Source organism: Erythranthe guttata, chromosome 5, assembly GCF_056151865.1.
Source record: "Erythranthe guttata isolate IM_541 chromosome 5, IM_541, whole genome shotgun sequence".
Taxonomy (NCBI): domain Eukaryota; kingdom Viridiplantae; phylum Streptophyta; class Magnoliopsida; order Lamiales; family Phrymaceae; genus Erythranthe; species Erythranthe guttata.
Window position 1 is genome coordinate 8,700,725 of NC_142537.1, and position 14,285 is coordinate 8,715,009.

The following is a 14,285-nucleotide window of genomic DNA, read 5'->3' on the forward strand; positions in this document are numbered from 1 at the left end:
ACCAAATTAAAATTTTCAATGTATAAATACTATAATATCCTTACTTATTAAAAAAAATAGAAAATTCCAAATGTGCAAGACCAAAAATTCAAAAACACAAAAAACCCTATACAAGACCACAAAACCACAAGACAAACTCTCATCTTCTCCATCTTCCAAAACCCACAAGACCTTTCTCCTTCCTCCTCCATAAACCCACAAAACCTAGATATTCAAAATCATCAAAACTCAACAAATCTTACAAAGATGGCAAGTATGGAGTCAGAAGACATCAAAATAGAAGATTATACGATGGAAGAACCCAAGAAGCTATGCATTTATCGGTTTTTTTAGCTAGAATATCGATTTTCCAAAAAAAAATCCCGCACAAACGAATTCGACATGTACAGGTCGAATTTTACAGGTAAAAATCGACATTTAGATGTCGATTTTGAGGTATAAAATTCGACATTTGAATTTGTACTATAAATTCGACATGTCAATGTCGATTTTTACCTATTCAATTCGACGCTTAAGTGTCGATTTGTAGCATAGTTTTTCGACACCTTGGTGTCGATTTTTACCAGTTTCAAATTTAATTTGTTTTTCCTCTTTTTTTGGGCAAATTTAGGTCACCCATGATTGTGCGTGGCGGGGCTGGCGGCGGCGGCGATCGGCGGCGGAGCTTGAGCGGCGGAAAAGGTAGGCGTAGGTAGGGTTTAGGGGGGGCTGTTTGTTTTTTTAATTCACGCTTCTATGTTTTCTTTTTTTTGTTTTTTTTCCTCATTATTTGTATTTGGTCTTGCATGAGAGAAAAAAACCAATTTAATTTATGGGCATATTTGTCATTCCATCATAATAAGATAGGAATCTTTCTTTAATTTGGTCTTGCACAAGTGGAATGAGTATTGCATATAGCCGCAGCCTTTTTTTAAATGTAACCTTTTTTGTGTAAACCGGTAAGAGCATCTCCAACCGGTTTCACCATTTTTTCACCAAATCCTATTTATGGTGGTGAAAAAATGGGTTCATCTCCCACCGGTAGCACACCATTTTACTCTTCCACCATTTTTAGTGGAAAAATAGTGGTTTTGATCTCCAATGGGTATCACCAAAATTTAGACCAAATATTAAAATAATAATATTTCACCATTTCACTACTTATAGGAAATGGAATTTGGTTTGGTCTCCAATGGCATTTCACCATATATACCCCAAAACTATAAATCTAATGTTAATCGTAATTTTATAATATTTTATTTCCTAAATATTAATTATAGAACCAATGCTAAGTAATAAATTTTCTCAACTAAATAATTTAAAAATTATGTTATTAATCTTAAAAAATTATCTAAACATGAAATAACATGAACTCAAATTATTTTAAATATAATAAAATCATACATAAACAATAATCTCATAAATTATTGCATAAATAAAATATTACAACATAAATCAATTTGAAATCATAAAAAAAAAAATTCATTCACCATTATTATCATCATCATCACCATCATAATCTTCAACATCACCGATTTGAGCACGTTTATCCCACAAGTGTGCTACCAGTCTCCTTCTTAATTCATTGTGTTTTCCTTGATTTATCAGATTTCGATGTCGACCAAGAAAACTAACATATGCCGTATTATTAAAATCTCTCAAAAGCTCAACAGGCGGGATAGAGGACGAACTTTCATAGTCAAGGTTTGTGGGAAATTGAGTATCATAAAAAATATAAGCGTTTCTATATCCACTGCGTTCTTCCTCAACTATCGTATTAGTTAAGTAAAGAAATGAACTAATAAACATTGATACCAACAAAATAAACAAATTAATTAAAAATAAGCATATTTATATTTTTAGAGTTAATGTTTTGTTAATAATAACAAATGTATTTATATTTTAAAAACTAATTCAATAATTAATACCAATGTATTTACGATAAATATGCTAATAAGTTGGTAATCGGGTGCAATTAGTTAAAATCGTCATTTTATATGGTACTTAATAAAATGGTGTTAATTACGGCAAATCCTACTTTCACCTCTATATTTGGTAGGAAAAATAGGATTTGGTGGAAAAAATAAGAAAATGGTGGACCAGTGGGAGATGAAAATTTCTACACCAAAAAATTTGGTGGAAAAATAGGATTTGGGTATTTGGTGACATGGGGGTGGACCACGGTTGGAGACTAAAACCAAATCTCTATAATTTTAGGTGTAATGGTGATATAGGAATTTTGAGTGGGAGGCTAAAAACACCTAAATTAGATGAAAAAATGGTGTTATGGTGTCCGGTTGGAGATGATCTAATGCAATCGTGTGCGATGCATTATTGGCAACGAATATTTGCAAGACGAAAATTACTAAGTGCAAGACCTTACTTCATGCAAGACCAAAATATAAATAAATTTACTAAGATCAAGACTGGAAATTACAAATATAACCCCAATAATAATTTATATATTATTAATTTAAATTAAGCTAATTGCTATTGCAGGACAAAAAAAAAAAAAAAGGAATAAAAAGAAAAGGAAAAACGAGAGGGAACTCACTCCACCAACAAAACACCAGCATCTTCTTCTTCACCCTCATTTTACACACTTTTTTTCACAAAAAAATCTTCCATATTCTCCAACACACTTATCACACAAATCCCTCAAATCTTACTAAAACTTGAAAAGAAGGACATTATGGATACACAAGACATAAATATGGAGGATTCTAAGGCCGAATAACACAAAGAGGTGAGAAATATTGTACTTTGTGATCGTTTTTCTCGTTTTTCGCACCTCATTTCACGTACAAAAATTTCGACGTGTACAGGTCGAAATATGCGCCTAATATCGACACAGTAGTGTCGAAAATTTCAACATAATTCGATACTCTTTAACTGTCGAATTATATTGAAATTTTCGACATCATGGTGTCGATATTAGATGCATATTTCGACACTGGTGTGTCGATTTTTCAATGTTACAATTGTGTAACCAATTTTCCGGTTTTTCTTGCAGAGTTTTGTACCTAGCGCGTGTAGTGGAGCTAATGCATGTAGGGAATTAGCTTTGGATTATTCACATGAATTTACCACCTATGAGGAGTTTGCAACAAGGGACAATTTAGTCACATGGGTGCGCGAAGTTGGTATGCGACTAGGAATGATAATGACAGTAAAGTCTTCAAACCCGGGAAAAAATAGACGTAGAAGGCCCTACGTGGTACTTGTATGCGAGCGTGCGGGAGTGTATCGTGGCAAAAAGGTACCCGGTCAAGACGACAAAGGAAAGGGAAAAAGGCAAACAGGGTCAAAGAAATGTGAGTGTCCGTTTGAGTTGAAGGGCCAAAAAATGGGCATGGATGATGAAGAAGTTGGGTGGGTGTTGACAGTTGAATGTGGTAGTCACAACCACTCAGATTTTGAAAACTTTCAAGGCCACTCATATGCTGGAAGATTAACAAGTGAAGAGATGGCACTTGTAGAAGACGCGTCAAACGCATTGGTGAAACCAAAGGCAATCTTATCATCACTAAAGTTGAAGAATCTGACAAATGCGTCTTTAATTAAGACGGTTTAAAATGCTCGTCAGAAGATCCAGTTCAAAGAGAATGCTGGTAGAACACAAATGCAATTGTTGATGTTGAAGTTGTCCGAAAATAACTACTTCTAGTATCACAGATATTTGGAGGAGACCGGCAAGGTAATGGACTTGTTGTGGACCGACCCCACGTGCATTAAATTGGCATGTAGTTATCCGTATGTATTGGTTATGGATTGCACATACAAAACCAACATATACGGACTCCCATTCCTAGAGATTGTGGGTATTACTTCTACGAATAAAACGTTCTTTGTTTCTTTTGCATACCTTCGGGCGGAAAAAATAGACAATTACGTATGGGCCTTGAAGAGCTTGGTGAAGGTCATGGAAAGTTGTCCTAGACCTAATTGTATAGTCACGGATCGAGAGTTGGCTTTGATGAAGGCTATAGAGATCGTATATCCCTCCAGTCAACAACTTTTGTGTCGATGGCACGTGAGCAAGAACATTCTTAGTAATTGTAAGATGTTCAAAACGAACAATGATAAGTGGAAAGATTTTGAGTCGGAACGGGCAAGTCTTGTTGGTCAAGAGACAGAAGAGACATTTCATACATAATGGGATGTTATGAAAACAAATTTTGTTGACTACCCGGATGCTTTAACTTATGTCTCTCATTCGTGGTTGGATCCGTACAAAGAGATGATTGTCTCGGCTTGGACAAACAAACATAGGCATCTTTGAACGTACACTTCTAACCGGGTAGAGGGTGCACACTCACGAATGAAGAAAGAGTTGGGAAATAGTATGGGCACATTTGTAAAGATTTGGGCTCATATTGACAACTTACTGATGCATCAACATACGGAAATCAAAGCCTCGTTTGAGAAGAGCAAGAATACTTACCAACACAGTTACAAAGTATCGATATACAACGAACTTCGAGGATGTGTGTCGAAGTACGCTCTTGAGCAACTCAAACTTGAGGTGAAAAAATCACTCGAGTTGCTTCCGAACGAGTTTATGTCTTGTACCTGCGATATCCGAACCACTCATGGATTACCTTGTGCCCACAAATTTCATGGTAACGTCATAAATCGCACTCCCATCTCATTGGACTGGATAGACCCGTATTGGAAGCACTTGAGCATGGAGCCAATGATTTGTACAAAGGCTGAACATCTCCCGACTGATGCGGAAGAAATGGAAGCATGGCGGGCTGTTTTCGATCCGTCCGATGCAAAGAAAAGGGTTCAATTGCTTATGAAATTGCGGGAGATTACTCACCCCGAGAGTAACTCTCTCATTGAGCCAATGCAAAAGGTTGTTACCAAAGGTCGTCCCGGAAAAAAATTGCGTATTGATAAATCAACCCGACGCAACCCATCCAAATTTGAGTACGAGCTTAATTCAAGCAAAGATAGTTGTTCCCCAAAGGTAATTTTTTTGAAGTTTTTAGCTCATAGTTCATTTTTCGGTTTCTCATTTAGTAATACGTGATATTGGTTAAACATTGTAGATTATGACTCCTGAGAGTTGCACTCCTATTTCTGGTATCCAAAAGCAACGTGAACAACTTATACCGCAGCCGATGACTGTATCAATGGTAACCGACATCTTCAATCGAAGCACCGGTAAATCGACGGTGTTGGAAAAACTACCCGTAATATATCAGTAAGGCGTAAAAATATATCAGTGTAATATCGACACCTACATGTCGAAAAAACAACAATTTTCGACGCAATAGCGTCGAAATATGTCACATTTTTCGACATCAACATGTCAATATTTCTCATACTTTTCAACATCAATATGTCGATAATTCGCTGTAATTTTTTTTCCCATTCTGTATTACTAATTTAACCTTCTTATGTGCAGGTTCGAAAAAAAACTACCAAGGATATATATATTAAACAAATACATCCGAAGTTCCGAAGATATGTTGGAGATATAAAAAATGTTGCGCGGATGGTCATTGTGGATTTCGGGCGGTTGCATCAATGATGGGCTTTGGGGAAGATAATTGGAGTCTAGTACGAAGAGATTTGGTCAATGAGCTCATTATGAATGATGATATTTACATGAATATCCACAAAGTTCGAGATACGCTTGATGAATTGGAAGCGAAAATGAGGTGTTCGGTTACACCTGCCCCTTATGAAAATTGGATGTCGTTTCCGGATATGGGTCATTTTACTGCGTCTAAATATGACATTGTGCTCGTACTGATAACGCAGCTGCAGTTCTCTAGTGACCCCGTGCCAGATGGGCAAAGACAAGAGCATGGGATAGCGCTTGTTGATGGAAATCATTTTGTGCATCTTGTTTTGAAGAAGAATTGTCCTCTTCCCCCTGTAGCAGATTATTGGAGGCGATACCACCACCCTATAGCTAGTGCTTGGAAAACTATTGATATGGAGTCTAGGATTATTGCTTTTAAAGAGTTAGTTAATCGTAATTATGTAGCACTACAAGAGACCATATGTATTGATATGTAGAATTGGTGCATTAAATATATTTTTGATAAATATATATATTTTTGATGAAATAATTAGTTAACTCGTGCATTATAAAAACATCCAAAATCATCAAAAAACATCCAAAATCATCCAACTATCTACTTCTTTCTAAGTTTCTTCCTCTGAAATGTTAGTAACGGTGGTGGAGCAGTCGACGATGGTGGAGCGGTCGGCGATGGTGCATCCGATGGTGGAGCAGTCGGCAATGGTGGATCCGATGGTGGAGCAGTCGACGACGACGGTGAAGTAGGAGTGTCACCAGCAAACAAATCAGCAATCCCCTCTAACGTCATCACCATCTCGGTATATCCATCATCGGTATCTTGCTCGCGTATGCGAGCCAATGTAGTCCTCACCATCGTAATAATCTGAGAATCACGGGCCTCTAGTAGTGGCGAGCGAGCTATATGGCGGCGCCAGGGTGCTTGCGGTCGAGAAACTGGAAGCGTACAGAGTTTTGTGATGGTCTGCTCCCTATACCCTATAACAATCCATATAATCGGGTGTAGTGTCCGGCTCTCCTAATACCACTGGAACTGATCTAGACCGCTCATTAAGCAAGTGATCTTCCCATCGCTCAGAATATATGTTCTGGTACGCCGCAAATACAGGATGAGGTGTGCCCCGCTTCTGCTTCCTAAACATAGCGTCCTACATGTACGGTTGGCCGGGAATCTTCTGAACACGCCCAAATTGTCTCAAGACCCTGTCCGGATGGTAAGGCTCCAAAGTACACATGTACTGTAACATGCCACTAAACCACGTGGACTCTGGCATAGGAAACCTGTCACGGAGGACCTCATATGGGGCCCATATAATATGCGACAGTAAATAAATTAAAATGAAGAAACAAAAAAAAGTAGTCGAAATGAGTTAAAATTTAAATGAGTACCTCATCGGAGCTCAGATCATCTATCAGAGTACGCAGATCACGGGCTCTGTCATCGCTTGAGTCGGACTTCATTGGATATACCCATCGTGTAACTAACGGTCCCTCAATCTCGCTGGATCTAACCGTCGGTGTGAGACGGGGGAAATGCTCGTAAATCCAACCCTGAAGAAGCGTCAAATATCTACTGATTTGCTTCGTATTAGCCCTTGAAGCATCCGACAGCGCCTCATAGAGCAGACACAAACAAGCTGTACCCCATGCGTAAGTCCCAATATTGTCCAAATCTTCTAGCAAACACAACAACTGCAGTGTACCCATATTCCCCGTCTTGCACTGGAATATCGTACATGACAATACGTACAACAAAAATGCCCTTGTCGCACACGTCTTTTTATTCTCATCATCACTATCTGTCACAGAACTGAAAGTACTACGCAACCACTCCAACTTAAGCGCCTTCTGATTTTGACCCCAACATTTATCTGTCGAGTCAAGCACTACTCCGATAATTTGTTTTACGATTGCTTGTGACGATGGCCCCGTCTTACTAATTTGTTGAATAAATACTGGCTGTCCCACCACTGGCAAACCTGTCAAGCTGCTGACATCGTCTAGCGTGATAGTCATCTCCCCAAATGGTAAATGGAACGTACAAGTTGCTGGTTGCCACCGCTCTATGAAAGTCAACACCAATGCACTATCTATCACCTTGTACGAATGACGTACAAGGGGCATCAAACCGGACTTCTCGACAACCTCGGTCATAAAAGGAGCCATCTGCCACTTCTCCAACATTGTTGTGTGATTATGAACCCTCACACTTTCCCGCTCCTACAATTTTAATAAAAATAAACATTCAATCAATAAAGTAAATAACTTCAATAACATATGTATATGTGTGTCTATAAGTGTATAAGTACATTTCCGGACAAAATCTGTCGGGCGATATGATTCTCAAACTGCGGCATTAAGTCTGGTATTTGTGGTCCTCTGGGCCAGCCGATTGGCTACTAGATCCACCAACTTCGGTGGTCGATGTGAGCGGTGGATCCTCAGGTATGGACAATGAAGGCTCAGCATCGGTAGGTAATAAACGTGTACGATTGGCCGGAGGATCGACCCGAGTAGCTTCAGAATCGCCACGTCTAACTTTACGCTTGACCAATGCCTTTCTCTTACGCTCAGAAGCAGTTTGGGGACTACGAGGTTCCACTGAAAAAATATTAACATAATATTAATCATTTATAAAATAAAAAATAAAAAAAAAAGTTTGCAAAAAAAAATCAGTTTACCAGTCAATTTTCGACATCCTAATGTCGATATTTGTAAAAAAAAATCGACATAAGCTCTGTGTCGAAAATTGTACAACAATTCGACACAGAAATGTCGAATATTGCTCTAAAAATCGACACTGGGTTTATGTTGAATTTTTGTACAAATATCGACATTGATATGTCGAAAGAAGTTCCAATAATCGACAATTGTGTGCTGTCGAAATTAGATGAAAAAATCGACACCAATATGTCGAAATATTTCCAAAAAATCGACAAGTACAGGTCGTTTTTAGTAAAACCGCAACTCCTTCAACAATAGTACTAGAATCGAACCCTAGAATCATCAACTATGTTCTAAAACGACTTGAATTCATTATTCTAACATTAAAATCATGTTTATCACATTTTATTTCTCAAAAAAAGTTAATTCAAAAAGTAATTTCCTTACTTGCTTTTCGTGAGATTGTTGTGGCGGGGTTGGGGCAACAACAGTTGCAGGTGGGGACTTCAACGGCGACGGGGAGGTGGTGGACTTCAACGGCGACGGCGACGGGGCGACGGCGAAGGCAAGGTTGAGTGCTGCAATTGATTTTTTTTGTTTTCTTCTTCCCTTCTTCCCTTCCTCGTTTTTCAATTCTCGATTCAATTTGTTTTTTCTTTCGTTTTTTATTAATTTTTTTTTAAATTGGTCTTGTAAAAGTAAATTAATAAAATAATTTTTATTGTGTTTGTATTTTATTAAGGTTATTATAGTCTTTTTATACTGAATTTGATAAAAAAATTAATTTGGTCTTGCCCTAAGTAAATTTGTGATTGCAAATAGTCGCTGCCTTACAATAATGCATACCTTCTCTTTTTTTTTTTTTTTTTTTTAAGGCGGCGGTTATATGCAAGACTTTTTTTTATTAATTCAAGACATCCAACATAAAAATACTAATTTACCTATAATGAAATTTAAAATCAAATAAAAAACCACAAAACATTAAAAAATAAAAAATAAATCATTTCCTTTGTGCAAGACCAAATAAAATTCATAAATCCAGAAACCCCTCTTCCTTATTTCACGACTTAAAAATCTTGTCATTCTTCTCCTTCTTCTTTACAAGCCCACCAAGAAACCCTACACACTAAAATTATCAAATACATAACAAACATTCACGATGGAACCAGAAAAAATGATATGGTGGTTTACGAGGGTGGAGAACACAATGAAGTATGTTTTAACCGTTTATTTTTGCTTTTGGGTCGTTTTTTTTTTTTTTGTTGGGAAAAAAATTCGACGATACCAAAAATCGGTCTGCAAACACCGATTTTTGTTACTAAAGTCGGTAGCCACATTCCCATTATTTTAATAAAAATCGGTACTTAAAACCCAATTTTTGTAGTACAAATCGGCATGACAACATCGATTTGTTTTTGTATTATCGGTATTGTCATGCCAACTTGTACTACAAAAAACGGTTTTTAAGTACCGGTTTTATTAATTATGTTTTTTTTATGACCGTTTTCCCATACTTTCGTGCAACAACCTAGGGGATTGATGGAGGATATTCAAATGAATTATCTAACGAACAAATATTTGAGACACGGGAAGCTCTACTCGATTGGGTTAAAGGAGTTGGTAGACGGCACGGAATTGTGATAAACATTTTCGTTTCAAATACGGGATTGAAAGGGCTTAGAAGACCGTATGTTGGCATGTGAGCGTGCGGGTGAGTATCGTGGGAAGAAGAAAGCCAGTGAGGATAACCAAGGAGAGGGAAAGAGGAGGACGAGTTCTTAAAAATGTAATTGTACATTAAGATTAAATGGACAAAACGAGGAAAGGATACCTATAATGTTGGGTGGGAGTTAACATGAATTGTCCTATACCTCCTATGGCGGATTATTGGCGACGGTGCCATGATGAAAAATCGGATGGTTGGAAGACTTCCGGTATGAAATCAAGGATTACAATGTTTAGGAAGTTAGTTGGTCAAGAAGTAGCCTTGCAAGAAACCTTCATAAATTTAACATATGTAAGTGAAGACGAGACGGTAAAAGATTTTTCATGAAACAATGTAATTAATGTACAATATTTTACATAGCCACCGCCTCTCTTCTTCTCCATGGCCGGCGACCACCACCCCAATTTCTTCCCTCCCCCGGTGGTGGTGCATCATCTCTATCTTATCAGTTCTTCTTATTATCCGACATGTTCTTCTTCTTAGTCGGTTAATATAATTTCTCTCTCTTTAATCTCTATCTTCTTTTAATTATTCTTCTTCCCTCTCTCTCATCTCTTCTCTCTATCTCGATAAAACAAAAAAAAAACAAAAAAAAAGTTGCTTATTTTACTCTCACCCGTTATTATTATTATTATTATTATTTTAAATTTGGTTGATATTTCAAGAGAGGAAGTCTCTAGCGTTGTGTTTCGCGACTTCTTTTCCAGTCTTCACTTTTGCGGGAGCGTGTTAGCAAGTGATTGTCCAGTCTTCACGTTAGTCACGTTTCGATTGCGGGGGCGTGTTAGAGAATATAATATTATAGAACTCTCCTAATATTAGGATTCTAGTATGATTCGGTTACCTAGATTAGTTAGGATTTAGTTACCTAGTCAAACTCTATTACCTTGCAATATTTCTCTATATATATTCCATGTAATCAACCCATAACATAATGGGGGTTTTCTATTACGTATTATTATTTCTGTTCTCTTCTTCTCATACTCTATTCTTCATATACTTACAATTGCTCGTAACATATATATTTATGCTTAATACCTCTAAATTGTATTATAAGATCCAAACACCTAAGGATAGTGTGTATTACGAATTGGAAAAAAAAATCCAAAAAGCGAAAAATCGTGAAATATCGGTACTGAAGAAGGACCTTCATTAATCCGAGTGCGTCGACCGGGAGGATTAACAGGGGCACGCCTTTTTTTTTGGCTTTTCCACCTTGCTCTTTCGAGCATTTTCTTTTCGATTACGGTTTGAGACGGTCGGGGGTACACGAGGAGGTTGAGGTTCCACTGCAAAATATTTAAAAAATATTAATTAACCAAATATATAATATATTATTTAAAAAAAATCGAAAAATATCGGTATCCGAAAACTGATTTTGTAGTCAATAATCGACATTAGAACGCCGATTTTGTCTTGTAAAGTCGACGCTGTGTCGCCGGTTTGGTTAACAAAAATCGGCATTGTGACGCCGACTTTCGTGTACAAAATCGGTCTGGGTAAACCGATTTGGGAAACCAACGAAATCAAAAAAAAAAAAAACAATTCCAATTTCATTTTTTTTGCAAAATCGGCCAAAGCATTGCAACCACCAAGAAATAAGCATAGAATAATGTTCATTCATACATATTTATCAAGAATTGATGCTCGATTAATGTTTTCGAAATTACAAACAAAAGTTTATTAAAAAGGACATCGATGCTCGATTAATGTTTTCGAATTTACAAACAAAAGTTTAGTAAAAATGACTTACTTGTTGGTGGTGGTGCGGTGGTGGTAATGGTGCGGTGCGTGGGTGGCTGGTCATCGCCGGTGCGATGGAAGTCTCGTCGGTCGGCGTTGCGGCGGTCTTACCGCGGCAGTCGTGATATTTTTTTTTTGATTTTTTGGTCTTGAACAAACTATAAAATATGATTTATTTGTATTTGAGTATTATTTGTGGATAAGGGTATGTTTGTCCTCTTTGGTCTTGATATAAAAAAATTAGATTAATTTACGGGTTTGAACTTATAAATTCCTTTATGTGGGTTTGAACTAATAAAAAAATGGACTTGCATATAACCGCCGCCTTTTTTTAAATGTAACCTTTTTTTAAATGTAACCGGTATATATTTTTTTCTACAATGAAGAGTTTTTGGAAAATATAATCGAATCAAAAAGTTGGAGCCTTGCATTAAATAATAATAATAATAATAATGATAATAATAATAATATTAATAATAATAATAATAATAATAATAATAATAATAATAATAATAATAATAATAATAATAATAATAATAATAATAATAATAATAATAATAATAATAATAATAACAATAATAATAATAATAATAATAATAATAATAATAATAATATTATAGTGGAATGTTATGCCTTTTGGATTAAAAAATGCCCCTTCGGAATTTCAACAAATTATGAATGACATTTTTACCCCCTATAGTGAATTTATTATCATCTATATAGACGATATTCTTGTTGCTGCTTTCTATGTTAATAAACATTCTGAACAAAAAAGAGGTGTTCCTAGACTTGTTATTAATTATAAACCCCTTAATAAGGTTTTAAAATGGATTAGACATCCTATCCCTAATAAAAAGGATCTTCTCGACAGGCTTGTCCATGCCCTAATTTTCTCTAAGTTTGATTTAAAATCTGGATTTTGGCAAATACAGATTGATAAATCTGACAAAATTCAACTATTTTGATTATATAGAAAGTTTTTATAAAACTTTTTACTTTGAAAACAAAAAACAAAGACATTCTTGGTTTATTAAGATATGTGAAAATATTTTCCACAAACCAATCCCTACTTGGTTTTTTTCTTGGTGGAGAATTTTTGGACCATCAACAAACATTTTGCCTGAAAAATCCAGCAGTCTTATGAAAGAATGGGTAGCCATTTCTCCCAACATTCAAAATAAAGAGAAATATATTGAAGGAAAAACTTCCTGTATATTTTTTATTGAATTTGGTATTCTATGGATCAGGAAGTGGAAACCAACTTTTGGTTATACCAACTACGGTGCTCCATGCTTATGGATAATTGGTATGTGTAAATTCTGGGAAAAACTCATGCGCCTAGATACAGAAACAGGAGAGATATTTGGCTGCGAAACCATTGAAAAAATAAAAGAAAAAATCAACATTTACAGAAATGATCAAGAAAAACGAGAGGAGGATGAGAATACTAGTCCTTTCAAACTCTTTGCTCAGAAATATTCTGAGATCTATCCAAAGGAAAAAATCATTGATATTTTCCTCGAGCAAATGAAGAAGGATATATCTAAACAGATTAGAAGTTCAGAATCAGATGCTTCCATGAACTCCGATTCAAGTTTTACCAAATCAAATAATCCTATGTGATACGAACCCCGTAGAACTTGTTACGAGACCCAAATACCCTATGCGGAAGCAAGATCGAAAACATCCAAAAACAAAGATTCAAAGGGGTGGAACCGCGACCCGTTGCCTATAAAGAGGCAAGAACCATGGTATGTGAAGACGCCACAATCGATTGTGAAAGATCGATTGATAAGTCGGGATGAACAAACGGAATCCACCGATATGTTCGAAGAGTTCTTAAAGAACCAAAGAGAATACTCTCAATTAAATCATCAAAATTCGTCCTGTCAAATAAGCCAAATTGGCAACCTATTTATAAGGTCTAAAAAGACTCTTTTTTCACAAGGAAAAAGACTCCTACCTAAAGTATAATAAGGAAATAAATAAATAAGCAAATCCTAACCATAAAAGACTCTAAAATAATAAAAACATAATAAATACTAAATTAAAAACGTGCATAAATAAATTAGATATCTTGATCTTCAAGTCGACTTCTCGATCACCCTTCTTAACTCGCGACATTGGGCTGTGCACGTGCATGCAACTAAAGCTCAATTTCGACACTGTTCCACTTCGAATATCTCTTCGCTCAAAAGATGAAAAATGTAGATATTTCAGTTAGCTTTCCGAATCATTTCGAATCAGCGTAAATGGATTTCATATGCGAGAGTTATAACGTAGATGGTAAACTCTGCCAGAATAGGCGAGAATCTCGGATGCATGGAATTCGACTTGTCCAACGAATTTTCCTCTTTCTTTTCTTCCAATTCCAAACCATGGACTCTTCAAAGGCCTGGTTAAAACCTTTATTCTTCAATCCCAACACGAACTGCTCCATTAATCTCACTCGCTTTCTCTTCTTCCAATTCTTTGTCTTGGAGCTTGTGCGGATCGTATCACTATGCAAGAAGCGCAAGACCCGGAGGATGATATTGATGATGATATTGAAGACCTCCCAGACATTGATAATGCATTTGAAAGGTTTAAAGACTCTCTCTTAAAGTAATGAAG

The 14,285-nt window shown here is 36.3% G+C and overlaps 2 protein-coding genes across 2 annotated transcripts; both read left to right on the forward strand.

The window, feature by feature from the left end:
- The first annotated feature begins 1,593 nt into the window (after window positions 1-1,593).
- Window positions 1,594-3,553, forward strand: LOC105954126 (uncharacterized). The gene is made up of 2 exons (XM_012977800.2): window positions 1,594-1,683; window positions 2,993-3,553. Exons 1-2 carry the CDS (start codon window positions 1,594-1,596, stop codon window positions 3,551-3,553), a joined length of 651 nt encoding a protein of 216 aa, XP_012833254.2.
- A 1,967-nt stretch (window positions 3,554-5,520) lies between these two features.
- On the forward strand, window positions 5,521-6,015 carry LOC148770562 (uncharacterized). The gene has a single exon (XM_088817906.1). It carries the CDS (start codon window positions 5,521-5,523, stop codon window positions 6,013-6,015), a length of 495 nt encoding a protein of 164 aa, XP_088674032.1.
- Window positions 6,016-14,285: the final 8,270 nt, after the last annotated feature.